Raw genomic sequence first — 25,220 nt, 5'->3', positions numbered from 1 at the left:
TATTATTTGTACTTCCTCCGTTCCATTGAGTTCTTTGCGTATTTCGTTTTGGAACATTTTATTTGATTGTTTACGTTTCCTTATACGGATCTTCTTTAATCAACTAATTGACCAAACTACCCCTATTATTACTCCTTTGGTGATTGCAATGACATAAAATTATGGGCCATACATGAAGTTATTTTGGTAATCCAACATATGAAAATATAGATATATTTGTGTAAAAAGTAAACGTAAAAAACTCAATAAAATGTGAGAAGTAATTGTTAACGCATTCTAAGAAATTTTCTCGAGTCAAGCTCATCAGTTTCGCTGGTTTGCATTCACATTAAAAAGCAAACTTGGAAACCTAATCAAATTGTAAGATATCTTTTTCTTACTCCATCCACAATATCTCGATTAAATAGCATATTCAGTATTTCCTCCGTCCCACTTAATAGTTTATACTTATTTTATTTCCTCTCACAAAAATAAAGGAAGTGTAAACTATTCATGGGGAAAGAGGGAGTAGAAAATAGTTCATAAAGTGGAAAACTCATGAAATCCGGACCTTACTCCAATCACAAATTCTCATTATAGACGGACACTATCCGTCTATACCTATAGACGGATACCATTTTCCCTCACAAAATACCCATTTGCCATAAAGTGGGAAGCACATGGGGGGTGCCCCACCTTGTCCCCCCTACCCATTTTATTAGAGGTCTTTACCCGTCTGTTCGCCCCACCCATCTATACCAAGGCCTATTGTACTCCAATAGATAAATAAAAAAACTTTTACTATATGTCTAATAAAATTCTTGCCTTCCGTTTAAAATCATGTACTCGTATTAAAATCATGTTCAAATTAATTCTCAAACTTTCATCTTATATTTTTGCAATTCTCTTGTATTTTGAGGATGTAATGTGCCTCCCGAGTGTCATGATCACTCACGAATCTTCATCTTGGTGATCAATCTTGATTATATTGATGTTTAACATTTCCTATAAAAAGTACAATTAAATATCGTAAGCGAAAAACAATTCAAACCACAAATCTCTAGGATAATATTAAATTATAAAAGAAACTATTAAGATTATATATTAATTTCATATATTATGGAGTATCAAATTAAACAATCAACATTCAACACAGCAAAACCTGGAGATAGTGGAGTATAAGATTAAACCAAATTATAGTGCATACCTTCTCTATTTATATATATCCATCACTCGCTGCAATCCACATAGCAAGCTGTCCATAATAAAAAGAAACTAATAATTAATAATTAGTATGATTCACACATGAAATAAATAGTATAATCGACTATAATAAAGAAGATCAAAACAAAAACGTGAATATCAATGATATGGGCAGGGGGAAGGTGTCTAGAAATACCATGGGAGTATATATACATATTTATACTTAGGAATAGGTGTTTGGGTACCAATTGATGAATTGGTTTAGGATCTGGGAACAAAAGTCTTTAATTACAATTCTATCTATAATAATAATTATTAATTAATTAATTATTATATAATAATTTTATCTTAGTCTTTTTGCAGTTCAAGTGAAACACATAAGATGTTTAGCTGGATGATTAAAAAACGGTTACACAAACTAAGTTGATTAAATACACTTATTTATAAATAGATTTTAATTAATGTTTAGTAGTTTGCAAAAGTTGGAGACTTTGTAAACGCTCGGAAAAAGCTTCCTTTATTAATATAGATAGATACTAAATTTAATGCCAGGGCGATCCCCGGGCCAATTTGTAATATCCTATTATTATGATGTAATAATACTCTAAGTCCCTGTGTGTGAATTGAGCTTATAAGGGTTTAACTTTTCTGAGCTGAACTTAAAAGGGTTTTAACTTTTCTGAGCTGAGTATATAAAAGCTGAACTTTTCTGAACAGAACTTATACAAGCCAAACCGGATTTATATGAGCTTAACGTATAAAAAAAAGTGTGTGAATTGAGATTAACTTTTATGAACTAAACTTATTTGAGTGAGATAAAATACTCATGAATTGAAGTAAATACCCTATTTTAACCGTAAAAAATAAAATAAAAAATAAAGGTGTGTGCTAACAAATTAATCAAGACCACCAGCTACTCGTGAATTGAAATAATACCCTTTTTAAGACTTTAACCAAATATTTCGTATTCTGTAAGCTAATATCAACTTCAATAACTGATTCACAGATTATATTATAAGATCGTTGTATGGTATAATTACTTAGAAAATGACCATTTTATTGTAAAATGTGATTATTTTATGTTAAAAGACTTTTTAAAAATTCTCAGCTTTTAATGTAAAATAGTCACTTTTTATCATAAAATTATCAGTTTATAACACCTAATAATAATCGCACCTAATAACTACGGTAACTCATTAGAGTACAACCAGAAGTGATTTGCATCATATTATGCATTTCTTGTCTTTATTTATACATCTGTCCCATTCTCTGATTTCCATCACCTGTTTAGCCTTGAGAGTAATTAAGAAATCCAAATCACATCATATTAAAGTGGTAGATAATTGGAAAAAGGAAAACAAAGACACCACTATAAAGTTGAAAGCTTTAATATGAAGTACACAAATTTTCATTATAGACGGACACTATCCGTCTATATATATAGACGGATACCATTTTCCCTCACAAAATATCCGTTTGCCATAAAATGGGAAGCACATGGGGGGTGCCCCACCTTGTCCCCCCTACCTATTTTATTAAAGGTCTTTACCCGTCTGTTCGCCCCACCCGTCTATACCAAGACCTATTGTATGAAGTATATGGTATTGTGGACTTGTGGTGTAAGACTCCTATATGGACACATCGAGTACATATTATTCCATGTATAATTAATTCATGCTCGTCTCATGAAACACCGTTAAAATTCTTATATTTTCGTGTTGTTATATAAGTAGAATTTGCATCCAATATGAAGTATATTGTTTTTTTTTTGGTACACATACAATATACTTCCTCTGTCTCGGTCATTTGTTGTTCTTTTTCATATTGGGTTGTCTTAGTCATTTGTTGTCTTTTCTATTTTAAGAATGAACTTGATTCGTAATTTGATCATTCTCATCCAATTTGTTCCACTTGTCATTTAGTTATTGGCCATCTCCTCTTTCCTTGATCTTTATACCAAAACGAAAGGACAATAATTGACCAGGACGGAGGGAGTATATTGTTATAGGAGAAGGATGTGCATACAAATATACGGCATTTTTGTAATCGCTCAAAAAAACTTCCTTTAATAATATATCGACACATATTGAGATCAGCAAAAGATTTGCTTCATCTATGAAAGGGGAGAGTTATTCAACCCGTTACTTTTTTAAGAAGGAAGGAAAATCAGGTATATGACATTACATTAGTGATAGAATTTATCTAATTCTCAACGTTTAATAGAATAATACTACTGACTTGCCTTGGTTAATTTGTGATTTGTTCAAATTTTAGTTCTTCAAATTTACTCTTTCGGTCTCACATTACTCAAAAGTTTTTCTAGTAGTATTTGAAGGTGGAATTGCTTACCGTAATTCTGATTCTCAAATGTCAAAGCCCAATATTAATGGGCTATAATTATATGTTCATATACAAACAGGTTCGTCTCCCTAATTTGTATATCCTAATCTAATAAAGAGTAATCTTCCCGTCTTATTCATTAGTTTACCTTTATATTTTTTGTGATAGCTATTTTATTTGTAGTTATATTATTTGTTTGCCTTCATATTTTTTATGAGTGGTATTTTGTAAGCAAATAATTGGGATGTAGAGAATAATTCATACCTAAATTGATTTGCGATGGATCCATTAATATCATTATTCTACTAAAACACAAACATACTTGTACCTGAAATATGGAAATAAGGGGTTACATATAGATCTAAATAAATACTTATAGGTAAACAATCAAACTAAAATTGTAAATCATGAAATACTTTAAAGCGAAAAGGCTAGACTATATAATTAAACTACCTTAAAAGTTCTACTTCATATTATACAGGTGGCTCCCATCGATTATCAATTGATGGATGGTAAGCCCCAAAATTGTATCAAATTTAAATTAATAGTATGCATATCTATCTTCTATTCAATAAAAGTCTCCCTTTTGGTGAGAATCGTTTTTCCGTCCCTTATTTCGGGGTTTTTCCATTTATTCGTCGGGGTAGTTTCATCAGTATAGTCAAGAGTAGTTCGTTGATGGTTTGCACTGTGTTCTTTCAATGGGTAAAAGTAATTTGCCAACGATCTTTGGAACCAGTCAGAGGTAAATTTTATCTCATAAATCAAATGAAGGATCCCCTCAAAAGCTACATGAAGATAGCGATAATAGGATGAGCCGAATTGTCAGATGCTGTTTTGAGATCCCTAGTTTATAAGAAAATTATTTTTCTTTGGTTTCCATTAGATTTGTTTTCGGTTATAATTATTCTTTGTAAGTGCTGTATGACGTTCTATTAATGAATTGTTCTTTTCTCTCTCAAAAAAAGAAAAAGTTCTACTTCATTGGAAGAGTAATACTCCCTCCAATTTTCTATTATCTTCCCTCTTTCCTTTTTCACACAAGTTTGATTAACTTCCCTCTTTCTTTTTTTGGTAAGTTTCATTCAATTTTTATTAATTTCTCTCTCCTAAAAAATCAACAACTCTCATTACTTTATCTATTCTTTATTCATCATTCATTCTTTATTATTTTCTCTCACCTATAAATTTTACAATTTACAATACTTTATTCTACTTTATTCCTTCTTTTTTCCTCTTTCTTAATTTTTGTGTCCAAAAGAAAGGGGAAGATATAAGGAAATAAGAGGGAGTATGATTTTACATTATTATAAATTATAAATCAAACCAAACAAACAAATTGTATATAATCAAAGTATCAAACTATATGAACCCATTATCTTTAAAATAAGTAAGTGGATCGGCTTTGGATCTTACAAAATCCAAATAAATCCGACCCATTGATTACCAAAGCATCCTCCTAAGACCATCTCCAACCATGCTTTGGTGTCATCCTCATCCCACTCTCTTTTATACTTTCTCACCCATCCACCTCACAATTCCTCAACTTTTCAATTTACCATCAAAATACTCCTCCAACAATGATTTACATTTATTCCTCATCTTACTCCCCTTCATCATTTTTGTCTTCAAAAAAATAATTCCAAATATTAGCAATTATGATTTCAAATTATAGAGAAAAATAAAATATGAATAATGGTAATATTTTTAAAATATTTTGATTAATGTTAAGTTAATTAAAATCAAAATAAGAAAAAAAACAAACTACTTGCGTCAAAACTCCTCCTCTCAAGGCTGACAAAATGAAAAAAGTACATAAAAAATTAATAAAAAAATGAAAAAAGCCTCAATCCTCTGCGCGTCTTATTCCGCTGTTTGTCAAGGAACTCTACCTTCCTCAATTTGTTGAGGACTAATCCTCATAGTTGGAGGCTCATTTTATTCCTCAACTTTTAGCTTAGTCTCTTCCTTATGGTTGGAGATGGTCTAATGTGCAATCGTTTACTGACATTTACAATTTGACAATAACCACATATATATAATATGGAATTAGAACTAAAAAAAGGCAATTAACGTAATGAGCTACAAATTCCCATAATGTAAATTGTTACTGATGGGGGATATTCGGCACCCGCTGACCAAGTCAACATATTGACCAAGGTCAAAGCTAAAAGACAACAAGTCAAGAGAAAAACAGCCTAACCGACAAGGTCTATCGGCCTGTCACTTGGGTCTCGGCTCGGCAGCTAGCCGGCCGAGAGGCATATCCGTGTACTCACATCCAGTCCCCTCGGCATGGAGTCTGGCTGCCCGGCTGTCATGGGTCCCTCGGCCGAGGGTAAGACAGTCTTTCCACCCTTACGCCACTTGGCCACTACGTGACAAAAGGTGAAAGTCTATAAATACTCATCATCTCTCATTGAGAAACTAACTGGAAATCCAATATAAAAACTCCCTTATCTCTCTACAATATACTTTGCCAAGTTAAACATACAACTTATCTCTCTAAGTTTACTGACTTGAGCGTCGGAGTGAGTACGCTCGGCCCCAAACCGAGCCCTCAGTTTGTTCATCTTTACAGGAAAGAGTGAGAGGAAGAGACGAGCAACGACATCATTCTACAAGCTCAAGTGGTCACAATCCTGCTCTGGAATTACACCCGGAACAATTGGCGCCGTCTGTGGGGAGGATACTAAAAGCTAGTCACCTACATTACAAAAAAAAAAAAAAAAAACCATTCAGCGAGCTAAGGAGATGTCAAAGCAACAAGAAACTGTGAGTGAAGGAATTGCATTCTTCCAGGATGACACGTTCCGTAATTCTGAGATCGGGCAGTCCCCCACCGGCCGAGTCACTGACACGGCGTACGGGATGGCGAAAGAGCCAGAAACACCGCTGCCTACCGACCAAGTCACTGTCATAGGACATGTGGTCGATGCGGCCAAATTAAAGTTATTCCTGGACCTGATGGGTAGCACGCCGATTACCCCTGTCACGACGACGGTGACGGCAGCGCATCCACAGGTGACCAGGGCCCATAGAGTGACTCCGAACAACTTGTCCGGAGCGATACAAGGAGCTGGGCATGCTAGAACGCCAGCAGAGCCCGTGGTGCCAGTGGCAGACCTGAGTCCTTCCCCCACTCGCGGGAGGACACCGTCGCCGCGGCAACAACGAGGCCAGCCCCGAAGGAATGAAAGAAGTCCGACTCACCAAAGTCGGACAACAAGCCCTTCCCGCTAGAGGGAGATAAGCCGGACCAAGGTTGCGAAGAGCCGATCGCCGCGTGTCATTCGACACGTGGTCAGACAGCCCCTCAGTACCTATGTCCTCGAGATCCCTGTGCCGACTAAGCTGAAGCTGCCACCCATATCATACAAAGGGGATAGCGACCCAACCGACCATGCTGAGGCTTTCGAGTCGTACATGTCGGTATGGGAGCAACCTAATGAGGTGTGGTGCCGAGTCTTCCCAATGACCCTGCATGGGATGGCTCAGAGTTGGTACAAGGGGCTACCTAATGGCTCGGTATACTGTTATGCCGACCTGAGAGACAATTTCATAGCCCAGTATGCTTGCAACAAGAGAAGGGCCGTGGAAACATCAGATCTCCTAACTATCCGACAGGGGGAGGACGAGTCCCTCCGAAGCTACGTGAAAAGATTCGACGCTAAGGTTCAGCGGATCCGTGAGTGAACACCGAACCGGCGGCCTTCGTGATCGATGAAAGGCCTCCGAAAGGCGAGTTCAAAAACGAGCGATCAAGTGCGAAGACCTCAACTTAGACTCACTTGGAAAGATGGCCGACCGAGCCGTAAAGGTGGAAGACTATCACAAAACCTGGGTAGGCCACAGTGAAGCTGGGCACCCAGAGAGGAAGAGCCGCCGGGACAACATGGATGAAGGTCGCCGTGACGGGAATAGGTCACGGCCTGAGAGATTTAATAGGAAACAGCACTCGGCGGGCGCCGGGGGGAGTTCGGGACCATACAACCAGAAGCGGTACAGTAGTCTCACCCCCCGGTCGCATTTCCACCGAGGTCTTTACCCTAAGCAAGAATGATGGGAGAAGTGGGCAAGGCCCCCAAGGCGAGGGGGACGGTGACACAAGCCGATTTTGCGAGTACCACGGCCACACCGGCCATAAAGCGACAACGTCGACACCTAAGGAACGCCATCGAAGAGCTAATCCGAAAGGGGAGCCTCAGCAAGTATGTAGCTGGAGGCCCAGGAACAAGCGCCGACGGGGCGAATAGAAAATCAGTTTTCCAACGGATGGGAGTAATCCAGGTTGTCATCGGGGGAAACGAGAACGGTGGGTCAGCTAATGGGCACAAACGACACCTAAATGAGTTATACCAAGCCATCAACTTTGTGCCTAAAATAGCGATCCCCGCTTCCACCATCCCCGATATAACCATTGGAAAGAAGGACTACGAGGGAGTCGTCGCCCCGCACAACGACCCGCTTGTAGTCCACCTGGATATAACCAACCACTTGGTCAAAAGGGGCCTGATTGACACAGGCGCCTACACGAACATCATGTTCAGGGAGTGCTTTCTTAATCTCGATCTGAAGATTGGAGACCTGAGCCCCTACATTAACCCGCTATCTGACTTCTCTCGGGGCGGCACTGGTACCCCGGGGTCAATCGGGATCGCCGGTGATGTTCGCCAAGCAGATGCGGCTAAAAATGTTTTATCTGAGTTCGTGGTTATCGATGGTTTGTCTGCCTACAATGTTCTCATAGGCCGGGTCACTTTGAGCGAGGCCGATGCAGTGATGTCCATCCGGGCCCTGACATTGATGTACGTCTCGGACCGGGGGGAAGCACAAAAGCTCGTATCAAAGGACGAGAAAGATGAAATAGTCAATATCCAAGTGTCTGCCAGGGGGTGCAACATGCAATCCCTCAAAGTGGCGAAGAAGTCGGAGAAAGGGAAGAGCCCATCCTTGCGGCGGGAGGGGCGTCGATGAACAATAACGTCGGCATGGTCGAAGGAGCCGAGACCGAGGAAGTGGAAATTGACCCGGGCGCACCGAATCGCTGTCGGTGTCGACACGGGAGCCAAAATTCAGAGCTGATCTCCTAGACCTACTAAGGAAGAACAAAGATGTCTTCGCATACTCAGCTGCCGAGATGCCAGGCGTGAGCCGGGAGGTGATCGTTCACAAGCTGAACGTACTCTCCACTGCTCGGCCGGTCAAGCAGAAGATGAGGAACTCCTCGGCCGAGAAGGATGAGGCCATCAAAGCTGAAGTAGACAAATTATTAGCGGCGGGCTTTATCATGCCTTGTACTTACCCTGAGTGGCTAGCAAATATTGTAATGGTGAGGAAATCGTCAGGGGCGTGGAGGATGTGTGTTGATTTTACCAATCTTAATAAAGCGTGCCCTAAAGATTGCTATCCCTTTCCTCGAATAGATAGTTTAATTGACGCCACGGCAGGCTACACTATGCTAAGCCTGCTAGACGCCTTCTCAGGGTATCATCAGGTATTTATGGCCGAGGAAGATATGCCTAAATGCGCATTCATCACCATTCACGGCACATTCATGTATAAAATGATGCCGTTCGGTTTGAAGAACGGTGGCGCAACTTACACTAGGTTGGTGGACAAAGTGTTCCAAAATAAAAAAGGGCGAAACATCGAGGCTTACGTCGACGATGCTATTGTAAAAAGCAAGTCTGACAGCGAGCACTTAGCCGATTTAGACGAGACATTTTGTTCACTAAGGAAATATAAGATGAAGCTTAACCCAAAGAAATGTAACCGGTGTCGGGCGGCAAGTTCCTCGGCGTGCTTGTCGGCGCCGGGGGAATTGATGCCAATTCGGAGAAAGTCCAAGCAATACTAGACCTACCGGAGCCGAGAAATCGAAAAGAGGTTATGACGCTGACCGGAAGGATGGCGGCTCTCGCCCGCTTCATCTCTCGGTCGGCCGACAAGAGCACTCCGTTCTTTAAAGTGCTGAAAGGGAATAAAAACTTTAGCTGGGGGGAGGAACAGAGCACGGCTTTCAGGCAACTGAAAGCCCACCTTCGACACCGCCGACCTGTCGCCTGTGCCGACGCTGGGGAGACGCTATATCTATACTTAGCGATTACCTCGGCCACGGTCGATCGTAATCGTCGAGGGGAAGAAAATAAGCAAAGCAATACCCAATTTACTTTATCAGCCATACACTGCTAGCCGCCGAAAGAAATTACCCACTAATCGAAAAGGCAGCCCTCGCCGTCGTCGTTGCCGCAAGGAAGCTGAAACCCTACTTCGACGCACATCCCGTGACGGTCTTAACCGACCAGCCATTGGAGAAAGCATTAGAAAAATTCGAAAAATCCGGCAGACTTATCAAATGGGCAGTGGAGCTTTCCGACTTTGGCATTCAGTATAAGCCGAGGCCTTCGATAAAGGGGCAAGCGCTTGCAGACTTCCTGGCCGAGTGCACGTATCAAGAAGAATCACATCCCGACATTTGGGAAGTGTATACCGATGGGTCCTCCACGGCGAACAGCTCAGGAGCCGGCATCCTTATCATCAGCCCTAACGGAAACGAGTTTGAGTACGCATTGAAGTTTACCTTCTCGGCCTCAAATAACGAATCCGAATATGAGGCGGTGATAACTGGAGTCGAGTTAGCTAGATATGCCGGGGCGGAGCATATTGTGTTGAAAACAGACTCGCTCTTAATGACTAATCAAATCAGAGGAGAGTATGAGACTCGAGACGATGGGATGGTAAGGTACCTGGAGAGGGTAAAAGCTGACACCTCAAAATTGAAATCTTTCCAAATACAGTGCATCCCCAGGTCTGAGAACAACCGAGTCGATGCTCTCTCAAAACTTGCCAGTTCAAGCATCAAAAATGTCAGTCGAACCGTGCTGGTGGATATCAGAAATGCTAAAAGCATCACTGAGACCGTCGGCATGGTGGGCGACATCGAAGCCGAGACGACGTGGATGACTCCGATAATGAAATACAAGCTGACAAAAGAGTTGGGAGGACCGCAGTCTGTCTCAGAAGATAAGAAGGATCGTTACAAGGTACTTAGTGTTCGAAGGAGAATTGTACAGAAGGTCCGTAATAAGACCACTCTTGAAATGTGTCGGCCCAGCCGACGCGGAGCTCATACTGCCAGAGATTCACGAAGGCATCTGCGGACATCACATGGGGGCGAGAACGCTAGCCCACAAAGCTCTCCGAGCCGGCTACTTCTGGCCTACCATGCTGAAAGATTCCAGGACAAAAACCAAGAAGTGCAAGAATTGTCAGATGCATGCTTCGGTAATACATGCACCTTCCCGAGACCTGCAACCAGTACTTAATCCCCTACCATTTGCACAGTGGGGGATGGATTTATTAGGACCATTTCCGAAGGCCCCCGGAGGAAGGAAGTACCTGATTGTCGCCGTTGACTACTTCACCAAATGGGTCGAGGCTGTCGCGGTACCTGCCAAGACCACGGCGGCCGTAAGAAAGGTGATTTGGGAGAACATCATAACTCGTTTTGGGTTGCCCCAAGTCATGGTATTTGACCACGACCGAGTGTTTTGGAGCGACACGGTGATGAATTGGTTGGAAGAGCTTGGTGTCAAATTTGCATACTCCTCCGTCTGCCACCCTCAGAGCAACGGGCAGGCGGAGGCAGCTAATAAAACAATACTGAACGGGTTGAAGAAGAAGGTTGAAGATCTAAAGGGAAGGTGGGCTGATGAACTACCCGGCGTCCTGTGGTCACTAAGAACCACGGAGAAAGAAGCAACAGGGTATAGTCCATTCCACCTAGTCTATGGGTCTGAGGCCGTCCTGCCAATTGAAGCAGCGGTGCCGACATTCAGAACGCAAACCTTTAACCCAGTCGAAAATGAAGGCCTGAGAGCCTCCCTAGACCTGGTCGAAGAAAGTCGAGATACGGCACGGCTCAACCTGGCAGTATATCAAAACCGAATGAGAAGAGCCTACAACCGTAGGGTCCACAAAAAGGACTTGAGAGTAGAAGATCTAGTCCTGAGAAAGTCGGCCGCAACAAACAAAGGAAACATCCATGGCAAGATGACGGCCAACTGGGAGGAACCCTACAGGGTGGTTGAAGAAATGGGGACGGGGACATACCGGCTGACAGACATGGAGGGCGTGCCTCTAATGAGCCATTGGAACACAGACAACCTTAGGAAGTATTTCGTATAGCGGCGGAGGTGTCCGAGACCGTTGTGGGCACCCCAACGCGTGATTATATCTTATGAAGAGTGATCCAAGTTTTCCATCCAAATGCTTGTCCCCTCCGTAGTTGTACCAAAGTAGACGCCACGGCCAAAGCCGGGCAGTCACTACAAATGCAGTTGATACTCGCGAAAGCGACCAACATGCTTAAGAACGTATAAGTACAGTTGAGAACGCAAATCTGACTGCCCCGGCCAATCCGGGAGTGGCAGAGGAAGCGATCAATATGTCTATAGATACGAATGCAGTCGAGCCATAACCTCGATTGCCTCGGCCAAAGCCGGGAGTGACGGGGAAACGACCGATATGCTAACATGTTTACAACAGCAGTCGGGAAGCGCAAATCTGACCGCCTCGGTATGACCGAGAGTGGAGGAGGAGGCGACCGACATGCCAACATGTTGCTGAGAAAATTGGAAAACGTGAATCTTGCTACCTCGACCTGTTCAGGTGCAACAGAGGACACGACCAATATGCTAAAAACGTTTAAGTACAGTTGAGATACACAATCTAATTGCCTCGGCCAAGCCGAAGGTAAAACGAAAAAGCGCTCAATATGTTTAAAAAAGTAAGAAGACAACTGAATGGAGGATGAGATCAAAGCCTCAGCCAAGCCGAAGGCAAATAAACAAACTTCATTAAAAATGTTTACAAGTGAGACAAAATAAAGTCGACGGCCGTCCCCATAGGGGTAGCCTAAGCTCAACCTACCAAAGTTTAACAAAAAAAAAAGAGAAGGAACAACAAAAATTAAAACATTCAGACATGAAGCGCCAAAAGGATGGCAGGGAGGAAAGGCTCAAAAGTTGGCCCCCGAACAGCTGAAACTGTCCGAAAGGCCAGGTGAGTCTGGTGACGACCGCCCGTCTCCCTATGCTTGTCGCCGCTCGCCATCGGCAACAGCAGCAGCATCACCGTCGGTGGGCGGCCCAGAGGACGACTTGGCAGCTTCGCGTGCCCTTGCCCTCTCGGCCTCCTCTCTAGCCTCCTTCACCTTAGCATCATGGGCCGCCTTGGCCGCTGCTTCCTGAGCAGCCTTCGCCTCTGCCGCGGCCTTGGCCTCTTCAGCAGCCGCCTTCTCATCCAGAAGTTTGTCAAAATCTTGCCACGAAAAAGTGCCTTCAGGAAGAAGGGCCTTAATCGCATCCCTTGTAGCATCTTGACTTGGTCCCGTGCAGACGGCACACATTTCAGGGATGATGACGGTTTTCAGCATCTCAATATCCTTCTCCATCTGAGCAAGGATAGCCTTTGTGCCCTTATGTTCCTTCTCCTCGGCCAAATGCAGGGTCTTCCATCTTTTCCTCTGCTCAACCATGGCCTTATAACCACCCTCAAGCTTGTTTCTCTCCTCCCGCAGCTTAGCGGCATCAGCCAACGCAGACTCAACCTTAGCTCTCTCGGCCAGGACCACCTTCTCAGCGTCCTCCTTAAACTTTCGCTCAGCGAAGAAGTCCTTTATAGTGGCCAGGAAGTCCTGCTTCGTCTTCTCGGCCTCCTCCCTAGAAGCGACAAGCTCAAGCCTAAGCCGTTCGAGCGTAGGGGCAATTTGAGCCACGGGCTTTTCTTGCTCGATAAGATGAGTGCCGACAACTTCAGCCCACTTCACCAGCCTTTTGGCCAACCTTATGCCGTCCGCCCTGAGCTGAACGAAGGAAGCCTTCTCGGACGAGGAGTTGGCGGCGACATTTTTGTCGCCCGTCTGCACAGGCTGCTTCTCCAATTGCCGTTCAGTGAGAACAACGGTGGCGACGATCGATCTATAAAAACCCGCAGGATAAAGCGTCCATGTCAACATTCATCGACATATCGAAAGCTTTGTCATCGGGAATGCATAAGGAACCTGCTAAATCCGAGCCATGGGTTAGATCCGTACCAGTTTTGGCCTTCTTGGATTGAGGGCGGGTGACCCCTCCTCTTTCCCGCCTCGAATAAGCAGCAGCAGGCGTTGTTTCTTTCCTCTTATTTGAAGGAGGAGGACCCTCCATAACGGTGACGTCCTCGTCAACATTGACGACCACCTTATCCTTTTGGACTACGGGGATTGGAGATCGAGTTGGAGTTGACGTCGTAGCCGCCGCAGACGTTGCTTTTGGTCTCCGGCGCGGTACGTTACCGCCAATCTCTGCTTGAGTCGCCTCCACATCCATTGCTTTCAACGCCTGCTCCATGAGTTCGTGCGGGGCCTGTTTGCGATCACGCGGCGTGGCCTTAGGGTGCAGTTCAACAACTCTCCTGTCCTGGTCAAGTCCAACTTGCTTAGGATGGAGACAGAGAGATCCCGGCCAAATCGATCTGCAAGAAACAAAGCAGGAGTTAAGCGAAAGAAGTAAACCGAGGCTCAAATATCGAAGCATAAAAGCAAAGGAGGGCCTCATACCGACCCCACTTACCCTGGCTGAGGGCCGGTAGCGGCTCGTCTTGAAGGACGATCTGCGTCGGAGGCATCCATCCCTTCGGCGTGCCATCCTTCTCAGCCTCGAACATGCTCATTGCCCGCACTTCGCCGTCATTAAGATAAACCTTCTTGGCGTCCATCTTAATCTTATTACGGGAGACATATCTTTCATGCTCCCCCTGACTCTCACAGCGCAAGAAATTGACGCAGTTGGAAGGACCGGGCGATGGATAGTCCTCCGGAACCTCGACATATACCAACGCCCCTTCCAGTCTTTGCAGGATGTCAGCTTGGAGACGGTCACATAACCCGGCTCGGTCTGCACGCTGTACCACCCCATGACGCCTTGGGTAGACAGCCGAAGATGGTGGAGCTGGCGGAAAAGGTTCACCGTTGGGGCCACCCCCTTAAAGAGACAAAACCATACGAAGCCAATAATCGTCCTAATGGCCAACGGGTGCAGTTGTGCCACGGCGACATTCATGGCTTTGATTATGGCCGAGACGCGTTCATGAAGAGGAAAACGGAGCCCATACTCCAGATGCCTAATATAAACGCCTATACAGCCTTCGGGAGGACAACAGACTGCCTGATCACCCTCAGGGACAATAATTCTATACCCCCTGCCGAATTTGTAATGGTCTTCGAAAAGTTCAGGCCCGGAGACACTAGCGAACTTGTTCGTCCAAACGCGATCGGGTTTAATCGAGCAGGCTTCGCCGTGCCACAAGTAATGCGGCCTCTCTGAATCAGATTGGGTCTTTTCCTCCTCCTCATCATCAAAATCCTCGAGATATTTCTCGTCGATTTCAGGAGAAGGCGACTCGCGACCCCCGAACCCTACCGGGGTGACAACCAGTGACTCCTGTTCATCGGGACGCGGCGGTTCGCCCCCCGGGGTTGAGGTACTAGCCGGAACGTCAGCAGCAGACATGGTGGAAAACGAATACTTAGTAAATAAAAGTTGGGGAAGAATTTGTTTTTACCTTGAAAGAAAGTGTTACGCCGAGTAACGCTTCGAAAATTAGAGAGAGAAAACTCTTCGAAAACTAGAGAGAGGAAATTTTTTTTTAAGAAAAAGAAGTTTGCACAGCAAAATGAGGGGCACACTGCTCCATTTATAGAGCAACGCCCATTCAGTGGACCAATCAGAGCAAAGCCCATGAAACGTCCACCAATCAATACCAGGCCACGTGTCAAGCATGCAGCCACAGAAGGTCAATCGACATACAGTGACCTATCTTCTTCGACACGCTCCTTGGTATCTACTTGCCAACGGCCAGCTGATCAACCAAGCTTGCAAAGATCGGGGTGGGGCAATCAAAAGCACACGGCACTCCCAACCTTGGTCTCGGCCAGCGCCATTTTCTTTTCCACATTCGATGTCCATTACACAACAATGTGGAGGGGAGATATGGTACGGCCTGAACAGGACCAAGCCGAGGAAGAAGTTCGACATGCGCAGAATACGCTCAACACGCATCGAAGGTCCATATCACGGCATAGACTACGCTGGGGGCAAATTGATGGGGGTTATTCTGCACCCGCTGACCAAGTCAACATATTGACCAAGGTCAAAGCTAAAAGACAACAAGTCAAGAGAAAAACAGCCTAACCGACAAGGTCTGTCGGCCTGTCACTTGGGTCTCGGCTCGGCAGCTAGCCGGCCGAGAGGCATATCCGTGTACTCAAATCCAGTCCCCTCGGCATGAAGTCAACCTGGTCTGCCGGCCTGTCATGGGTCCCTCGGCCGAGGGTAAGACATTCTTTCCACCCTTACGCCACTTGACCACTACGTGACAAAAGGTGAAAGTCTATAAATACTCATCATCTCTCATTGAGAAACTAACTGGAAATCCAATATAAAAACTCCCTTATCTCTCTACAATATACTTTGCCAAGTTAAACATACAACTTATCTCTCTAAGTTTACTGACTTGAGCGTCGGAGTGAGTACGCTCGGCCCCAAACCGAGCCCTCAGTTTGTTCATCTTTACAGGAAAGAGTGAGAGGAAGAGACGAGCAACGAAATCATTCTACAAGCTCAAGTGGTCACAATCCTGCTCCGGAATTACACCCGGAACAGTTACCTTAATTTGTATTAAGACTACGCGAACATCACAATGCAATGAGTCCACACCGTGTAAACTAATTATGTTGCAAAATTGTTAAAACAAATAAATCAAAGGTCAATACTAAGGATGGCAGTGGGTCGGGGACCCGACCCAGACCCTGAGGGTCGGACCCTAATGGGTCGGGTATGGGTCTCATTTTTTTAGACCCAATGGGTAAGGGTCGGATATGGGTCTTAAGAAAATATTTCGGGTCCGGGTCCGGGTCTAAGTTATGAGACCCATACCCGACCCTTAGACCCTTTATTAAAGAAAAAAAATCAAAATTACAACTTTTTTGAATTCATATTGACAGACTGTAGAAACCCAACTAAAGTATCTTTATCTTCCCTCATCCCATAAAGTGATAAAACCCAACCACTGACAATACCACCGCTAACACAAGAAAACCAGCATCACAGCACTGATACGCGACTGGCAACCACCTCTCTAATAGCCGGCGACCGACAACCACCATTAACGACAGATTAATAAACTCATAATGTTAAAGTAGTATAATTTTTTTTTAATATTATAGACCCCATAGCTGTTAATATTATAAACCCTACCCATTGCCATCCCTAGTCAATACCATGAGCAAAGGAATAAAAATTAAGAGTGAAAACAATAGAAAGTAAGTTTAATGGTGAATCAAAGGAATTGATGAAGAAGTGTGCATATATAGCATTCAAAGTTTGATGTATTTGCCATAAGATAGATATTTACTCATATTAGACTTCTGCAAAACAGGTGATAATCACCAACACCGTTATCAAGTTTATTTGCATAAACTCTATCTTGTGGTATTATATATTTGAGGTTTTTTTATTGTTTTATTTTTTTATCTATTTTTGTAAGGAAAATATATATATATATATATATATATATATATATATATATATATATATATATATATATATATATATATATATATATATATATTATCTTTTCTTCTAGATAGTTTGCTAATGTTGGAGACTGTATAAACACTCGAAAAAAACTTCCTTTAATAATATAGATAGATAGATAAATATTGATTGATTTAAAAGTTAAAAATAATTTCTCAAAAACTTAGATATCATCTTTTTGCACATAAAAATAGAAGACGCAATTTGTTGTTTTTGATTCTTGAAAACTACTTTTTAAAAATTAAGTTTTAGAAACAAAAACTCTAGGCCAAACATGCTCTTACATTCTTTTCCATTTTTTCATTTCCTTATTCACAAATACTCGTTATAGACAGAGAAATGTTCGTCTATAGTTATGGACGGACCAAATATCCACCCATTTTAAACATAAGACAAGCAACAAGTTGTATGATGAGACTCAAAAATATCACCACTTTAAGCATATTTGACCCGTCTCTCACTTTAGACGGATATATCCGTTTATAGTGAGACTAATTGTTCCTTATCTCCTTTAAATAATTCAAGCTTTTATTTTAAAATAAATCAATTGACAATTAATTTCTTTTACCTATCAGTTTTCTAAAATTACTTTAGTTTATACATATTTTTTTTAAATTACTCCCTTAAGATACACTTTTATCAAAAACTGATTTAAAACTACAAATTAGGTGACTTAGGCCCTGTTCTTTTGGACTTAAAGTCACTTAATTTAAGTTCACTTCAGATCCTATAAGTTCAGTTCAGTTCAGTTCAGATCCTATAAGTTCAGTTCAGTTCAGATCAGATTAGTTTCAGTCCAAAAGAACATGGCCTTACTCCATCTGTTTTTGAACTATTATCCATTTTTATATAAATTGACGACTTTTGTATTATGTTTCGCTCCCTCTTGTTTGCACTTTTCCTTTTCTATACTTTCGTATTTTGAGATATGTGATCAGCCATTGACAATTCCAAATCATTTTGAGGTTAAAGCTCTAATATTATTGTTGTATTCATATTTTAAATTTTGCATCTCGTTCTAAAAGACGACATCACTTAGAGTTGGTCGTTGTATAATTTTTACTAAAAAAAAGTGATTGCCATAAATTGAACAAGAAGGGCTCCGTTTGATAATATACGATGTAATTTGGTAATATATATATAAGTATTAGTATAGTATTATATAGTTTTGGAAAGCCATGCATGTAGCCAGGTAGGTATATTCATCAAATAATTTCCTAAATCTCGTTGGCCTAGGATAATATTTTTATATATAATACATGGTATATTTTTCATATATAATCTCGTATATATTTTGGCACAATTACAAATTTTTATATAATCTCTCCTCCTAAATTCTAACACTAGGAGAAAGATTTGTATTTAGTTTGAGATCATCGTTCTTCAATGATGAATACAAATAAACCCAGTTGGCCGACCACCCTTACAAATAACTCTAGGTACTTTCATATATCTATACTTTGTATTTATTTGTTTACTTAAAAGATCGGTTTTTCTAACATGTGTTTGATAATCTTATGCTTGAGTGTCAAAATTAAGAACATAGGCTGCTTTGTTTGTTATTTTGTTTTTGAAGGAGTTATGTTCACTGTCCTGTACGAATTAATCGGCTTAAGTTATGCGAAACCCTACAGTTTTTCAGTAGATAGTCATGACTTATAACTCTATATATTGGCAAATTGCAGGGATGATGAACTGTTAGACGACAGTTGTCCGAATCCTGCTCTAGAAGTTGCTTGTGCTTCTTGCGGAAGTATGTTCCCCGATGCTGAGAAATTAGGTCGTCATCATTGTTCTTGCATAGTGAACAAAAATAAGGCTGATATAGATGATGATGATGATGTTGACGATGATGATGATGTTGACGACGATGATGATGAGGAAGAGGAATTCGATGCAGAGAATTTTCATAAGGAGGCATGGTGCGTAAGACTAATGAAATTTCTTATTTGTGTTTTTGTTGATTTTAACTTAAATGATTTGGTAGTCACACCATACCAGTGTGGCCGCACCTGCTGCACTGGTCAGATCCGGCTTTTGCACTCACATCATACTATATGGAACTATTAGTATAATCAAAGTTATATATGTGATGAACTAATGGCAGGTTAGAAGGCGGAATTTATGAAGTTCAAGCTCGTGCATTTGCAGAGGCTTCTTTAAGTTATTTAGAGGATACACAGGTAGTAGTTTGTGTCTCCTTTTAAATATTTTATTGCACGATTTCCTTGACATATTCATTTGTGTAGCTTAAGAAGATTCATTCTGTTTGGCATATCGGGGTTAATTTTACAGGCAAACGGGAAGAAGTATGAACTTGTAAAACTTGGTTCTTCTTCAGCAGCATCGACATTTTGTGGTCCACTGATACACGCTAACTTCAAAGCTAAAGCAAAAGATTGTCCAGGTGCTCCGGTTGAGACTTTCTTTGCCCAATTGAGGCAGACTAGGGTCCTTGTTGTCGACTGCTGTGTGTCCTTGGGGCCGAGTGAAGAGCTACCTTATTGGGGTGAGTACATACATATATGCTCTAATTTCGGATCCGTTGTAGATTGTTTTCATTTATAATAATAACCCTATCATCCTTACCCTTGTTTCAGAAAACGCGGATCTCCGTGGGTGCAAATACTGTGGTATTCCAATTCATCATCCAGCTGAAAATTGTGAGAAATTAATCAAGACTCGACACGACGACGTCTCCTGGCTTTATGGTGATGATAATGTTAGCTCTTCTGAATCAGATTGATCACTGATGATGCATCTTGTGAACGTGGATAGATTGGATGTTCAGTAATCAGTAAACTAAGCTAGTAGAGTTAAGGACGTACTTGACAAACAATAGGTTTTGGAATAATTGTGTTAATTTCATTGATGACAATAACGTTACATATATACTCGTACAACCCTAATCACGAATATGGAAACCAAATAACCGAGAGACCTATTTACCATAAAGAAGACATATAAAATATTACAGACAATAATTTGCATATACGGAATATATTCTATATTCCGTAACACCCCCCCTCAAGTTGGAGCGTGGGGATCAAGAACGCCCAACTTGGACAACAGATAGTCGAACTGACGAACACCGAGGGCTTTAGTGAGTATATCAGCTACTTGCTCGGACGTATGCACATACGATGGACTAACAATACCGTCACGAATAGCATCACGAATTAAATGACAATCGACTTCAATATGCTTGGTACGTTCATGAAAGACAGGATTACGGGCGATAGACAACGCCGACTGACTGTCACAATGGAGTATTGCAGGACGAGGACAAGCAATTCGAAGAAAACGAAACAGGCCACGCAACCACTTGACTTCACAAGTTGCAGCCACCATGGCACGATACTCCGCTTCAGCTGAAGAGAGTGACACCGTAGGTTGCTTCTTGGTTTTCCAGGATATCGGACAACCTCCCAAGAAGGCAAAATAAGCAGTTAACGACCGTCGAGTCAACGGACAACTCGCATAATCCGCGTCACAAAAGACTGACAATTCCAAAGTGGAATCTGACCGAAACAAGAGACCTTGACCCGGACTCTTCTTCAAATAACGAACCACACGTAATGCCGCATGCCAATGAGACAAACGAGGTTGCGGCATAAACTGGGACAAAATGTGTACGGGATATGTTAAATCAGGACGCGTAATAGTCAAGTAAATAAGACGACCAACTAGACGACGGTATTGATCGGGCTCGGGCAACAACGAATCAGCAGCCAAGGCCAAACGATGATTTTGTTCGATTGGAACATTTTCAGGTCGACCACCAAGGACACCCGTTTCAGACAAAATATCTAGAGCATATTTTCTTTGACAAATAAATATCCCCGACGTATTTCTCGCAACTTCAAGGCCCAAGAAATATTTAAGCAAACCGAGATCTTTCATATGAAAACAAGTAGACAAATACGACTTCACATGGGCTATTGCCTTCGCATCATTCCCCCCAATAACCAAGTCATCAACATAGACCAAGATATAGACCGTAATATCGTTCTTAGCATAGCAAAACAAGGAATAATCAGACAAGCATTGAACAAACCCATAAGCTACAAGAGCAGCGGATAACTTAGCGAACCAACACCGCGGAGCTTGACGGAGCCCATACAGCGATTTCTTCAACCTGCACACCTTACCTGGTTCATTAACCGAATAGCCGAGAGGAAGACGCATATACACCTCTTCTTCTAAATCACCGTGCAAAAACGCATTATGCACGTCCATTTGATGCAACTCCCAATTACGAGCAGCGGCAGTTGCTAAGAACACACGTACCGTCACCATTTTAGCAGTAGGAGCGAACGTTTCAGAGTAATCAATTCCCGCCTCCTGCCTATTTCCAAGCACGACCAACCGAGCCTTATATCTTTCGACTGACCCATCTGCTCGTAATTTCACCTTAAACACCCACTTATTTCCGATTACCTTTTTATTACTTGGGAAATCAACAATATCCCATGTTTTATTACGCACCAACGCATCTATTTCAGCTTGCATTGCTTCACGCCACTGAACATGTTTCACAGCTTCACGAAAAGACTTTGGCTCAACATTAGTATCGAGAGAAGTAAGATAACAACGATGCTTAAAAGTAAATTGTTCGTACTTTACATAATGTGCTAGAGGATAAGGTGTACCTGACGACAATGATACAGACGACGCAGCGGAACAACCGACTTCCTCGACGGAAGAGACAACTCGTGCTGTGCCCGTAGCATACTCCTCCTTGTCATATCGTGACCAAGGGATATGTGGTCTTTTGCCACGACCATACTCACTCGCATCAGCATCAGCATTCACCACTTCCTCGCCATCACCACGACCTTTCTCATTTGGCTCACCATTACTACGAGCTTCACTGTCAGGTTCCACCTGTGAAACAGTCTCCTGCGCTCCCGTTTCCACCGTCTCATCTGGCGGTGTATGACACGGTACCTCACTTAGCAGGAACTCACCATCATCCCCTGTATCAGTCTCAGGAACCGTGCCAGACCTGGGCTCATGAGACGGATGTGATTGCAAAGACCCATTCTCAACACGAAAAGGGAAAACCTTTTCGTCAAAGACGACATCGCGAGATATGAAAAACTCATTTGACTCCACATCATAAACCTCCCATCCTTTCTTTCCAAACGGATAACCCACAAAAACACAACGACGACTACGAGAGGCAAACTTATCACCGTCTCTGCGAGGGTGTTTAACGAAACAGAGGCAACCAAAGATACGTATATTGTCATAAATTGGTGGCTTTCCAAACAACATTTCAAACGGAGTCTTTCCACGAAGTAAAACCGAGGGTGTGCGGTTGATTAAGTAACCTGCAGTCAACGCGCATTCCCCCCAAAAATGTACAGACATGCCAGACTGAAACCGGAGAGCTCGCGCAACATTCAAGATATGACGGTGTTTTCTTTCTACCCTACCGTTTTGTTGTGAGGTCCCGACACACGTTGTTTGATGTATTATCCCTTGCTCAGCAAAAAAAGATTTTAGACAAGTAAACTCTGTACCATTGTCGGTGCGAATAACTTTTACATCTACATTAAATTGTCGTCTTACCATCGCAACAAAATTCTTTAATAATTGCGACACTTCATCCTTAGTTTTAATCAAATACACCCAAACAGCTCGTGAATAATCATCCACGACTGTCAAAAAATAGCGACTACCACAAGACGAAGGCGTACGATAATCACCCCACAAATCACAATGTATTAATTCAAAAATTTTAGTTGCTTTATTATCACTAACCACAAATTTTTCTCGTGTTTGTTTGGCACGAAAACAAACATCGCAAAGCTCCGAGTTATGACTATTATTCTTACTACTAATAAAAGGTAAAGACTGGACTATTTTTCTCGAAGGATGACCTAACCGTCTATGCCATACATCACCCTCATCATCTTCTTTCTTCGAACCACACGCACGAGTTGTCAGTCCGTGAAGAAGATACAGTCGACCTTGTTGCTCACCCGTACCAATCGTCGTCATCGACACGCGGTCCTGAATAACACAAGATGAGTTAGTAAACTGAACATTACAATCAAGATCAACACTTAGTTGATAGACGGACACAAGATTACAATTAAAATCGGGTACAAAAAGCACTTTATTCAACACGAAACTCCCTCCTAATGCAACCGTCCCTTCTTCAGTTGCCTGGGACGTTTTTCCATTGGGTAAGGTTACCATACATGGCTTAATTTTCTGAACTTTACTCAACAAGTCACGACTACCAGTCATATGATGCGTAGCCCCTGAATCCAACAACCAAAGTACGGGTTTATTTAGCTTACCAGACATACGAGTACCAGCATTAGACGAGGAAGCTCCCTTTGCGTTATTGACATATGCGTCCCATTGCTCTTTCGGAACACTCACGTACTGCTCCTTGTTGTCCGTCACCTCTTCACTGCCACCCTGTGCATTATTTGCACTACCACGACCATAGCCGCCACCACGACCTCTACCTCCACTACGACCTCCACTACGGCCACCGCGCCAAGTCTTGGGGTACCCAATAATATCAAAGCACTTTTCCCTCACATGTCCCCATCGATTACACTTGTCGCACCGTGGTCGTGTGTAACCACCATCCGCGGTGTCTCCAATAGTTCGAGTGCCTCCTTCAAACCGGTCATTATAACTGGCGGCATTGGCGGTCTTAGCAACGAACCCAATGGGGTCTGACCTGTGTTCACCACGAGCCCCTGAGCTACTTCCAACATCTTCGCCCCTTACCCCCTCTTCTTGGACTATGGAGGCATAAGCTCTATTAAGAGATGGCAAGGGTTCCTGCATCAACAAATTAGAACGAACTGTAGCATAGTTGGAGACGAGTCCAAGCAGAAATTCATGCACCTTTCCTTCATCTCGTTTGACGTCTAATTTTTTGTTGATATTACACTTACAACCGCGACATTCACACACGGGATTACGATCATATTTATCGAGTTCATCCCACAAACGTTTAAGGCGACCATAATACTCAGACACGGGTTCTTTCTCACCTTGTTTACACGCAGAGATTGAACCCTTGACACGATGGAGCTTCGGTCCATTACCCACGCTGAACCTCTGCTCGATGTCATCCCACAAGACCTTTGCTTCATCGACGTATGTGATTGTTGAACCCAGAGCCGGTTCCATGACATTAAAAATCCAATTAACAATCATCGCATTCACCATATACCAATCTTCAACGTCGTCTGACTTGTCATCGGGTTTCTTGATTGAGCCATCAAGAAAACCCGTCTTCTTCCTAGCACGTAGGGCACCACGAAACTTGACGGACCATTCATCATAGTTATCACCGTTTAACATGACTTGAATGACTTTGTCTCCTAGTTTATCACTAGTCGACAGAAAATATGGACTGATTGACGTAGATTTCTTGGCCTCCGACTCCTTCGTCATGTTGACAGAGGCAAGAGACAAACGAAAAAAAAAGGACTAGCTCTGATTACCAAGTTAAGGACGTACTTGACAAACAATAGGTTTTGGAATAATTGTGTTAATTTCATTGATGACAATAACGTTACATATATACTCGTACAACCCTAATCACGAATATGGAAACCAAATAACCGAGAGACCTATTTACCATAAAGAAGACATATAAAATATTACAGACAATAATTTGCATATACGGAATATATTCTATATTCCGTAACAAGTAGTGAGTCGTGTAACTGTAAGGATGCTCCTGTTACCTTGTTTAAGTGTCCGGATTCAGTGTGGATTATTTAGTGACACACTGTAATTATAGTAAGTTATTTATCACTATGCTCTTCTAACTCATGTCTGCTATCATAATCACTGGACCATTTTATTCTCCATCTTTTCAACGGTTTCTACTTAAAAGATTTGGGAACCCTATCTTACATTCTCGGCATTGAAGTAGTGCCCACACCACAAGGCCTCCACCTCAATCAAACCAAAAATATACAACTGATCTTGAAAAGCATCAATATGCTCGACTGTAAACCAATTAACACTCACTAAGAATAAACTCAAATCTGTCTATGATGAAACCAACTA

General features: G+C 42.4%; 1 protein-coding gene across 1 annotated transcript; it reads left to right on the top strand.

Moving 5' to 3' along the window:
- Positions 1-18,469: 18,469 nt before the first annotated feature.
- LOC141614797 (uncharacterized) lies at positions 18,470-20,053 on the top strand. The gene is made up of 5 exons (XM_074433538.1): positions 18,470-18,601; positions 18,848-19,084; positions 19,270-19,345; positions 19,458-19,671; positions 19,763-20,053. Exons 1-5 carry the CDS (start codon positions 18,549-18,551, stop codon positions 19,906-19,908), a joined length of 726 nt encoding a protein of 241 aa, XP_074289639.1. The 5' UTR covers positions 18,470-18,548; the 3' UTR covers positions 19,909-20,053.
- The last annotated feature ends 5,167 nt before the right edge of the window (positions 20,054-25,220 follow it).

This window comes from Silene latifolia, chromosome 11 (genome assembly GCF_048544455.1).
Source record: "Silene latifolia isolate original U9 population chromosome 11, ASM4854445v1, whole genome shotgun sequence".
Classification (NCBI taxonomy): domain Eukaryota; kingdom Viridiplantae; phylum Streptophyta; class Magnoliopsida; order Caryophyllales; family Caryophyllaceae; genus Silene; species Silene latifolia.
This window is presented reverse-complemented; position numbering and strand designations above follow the sequence as displayed.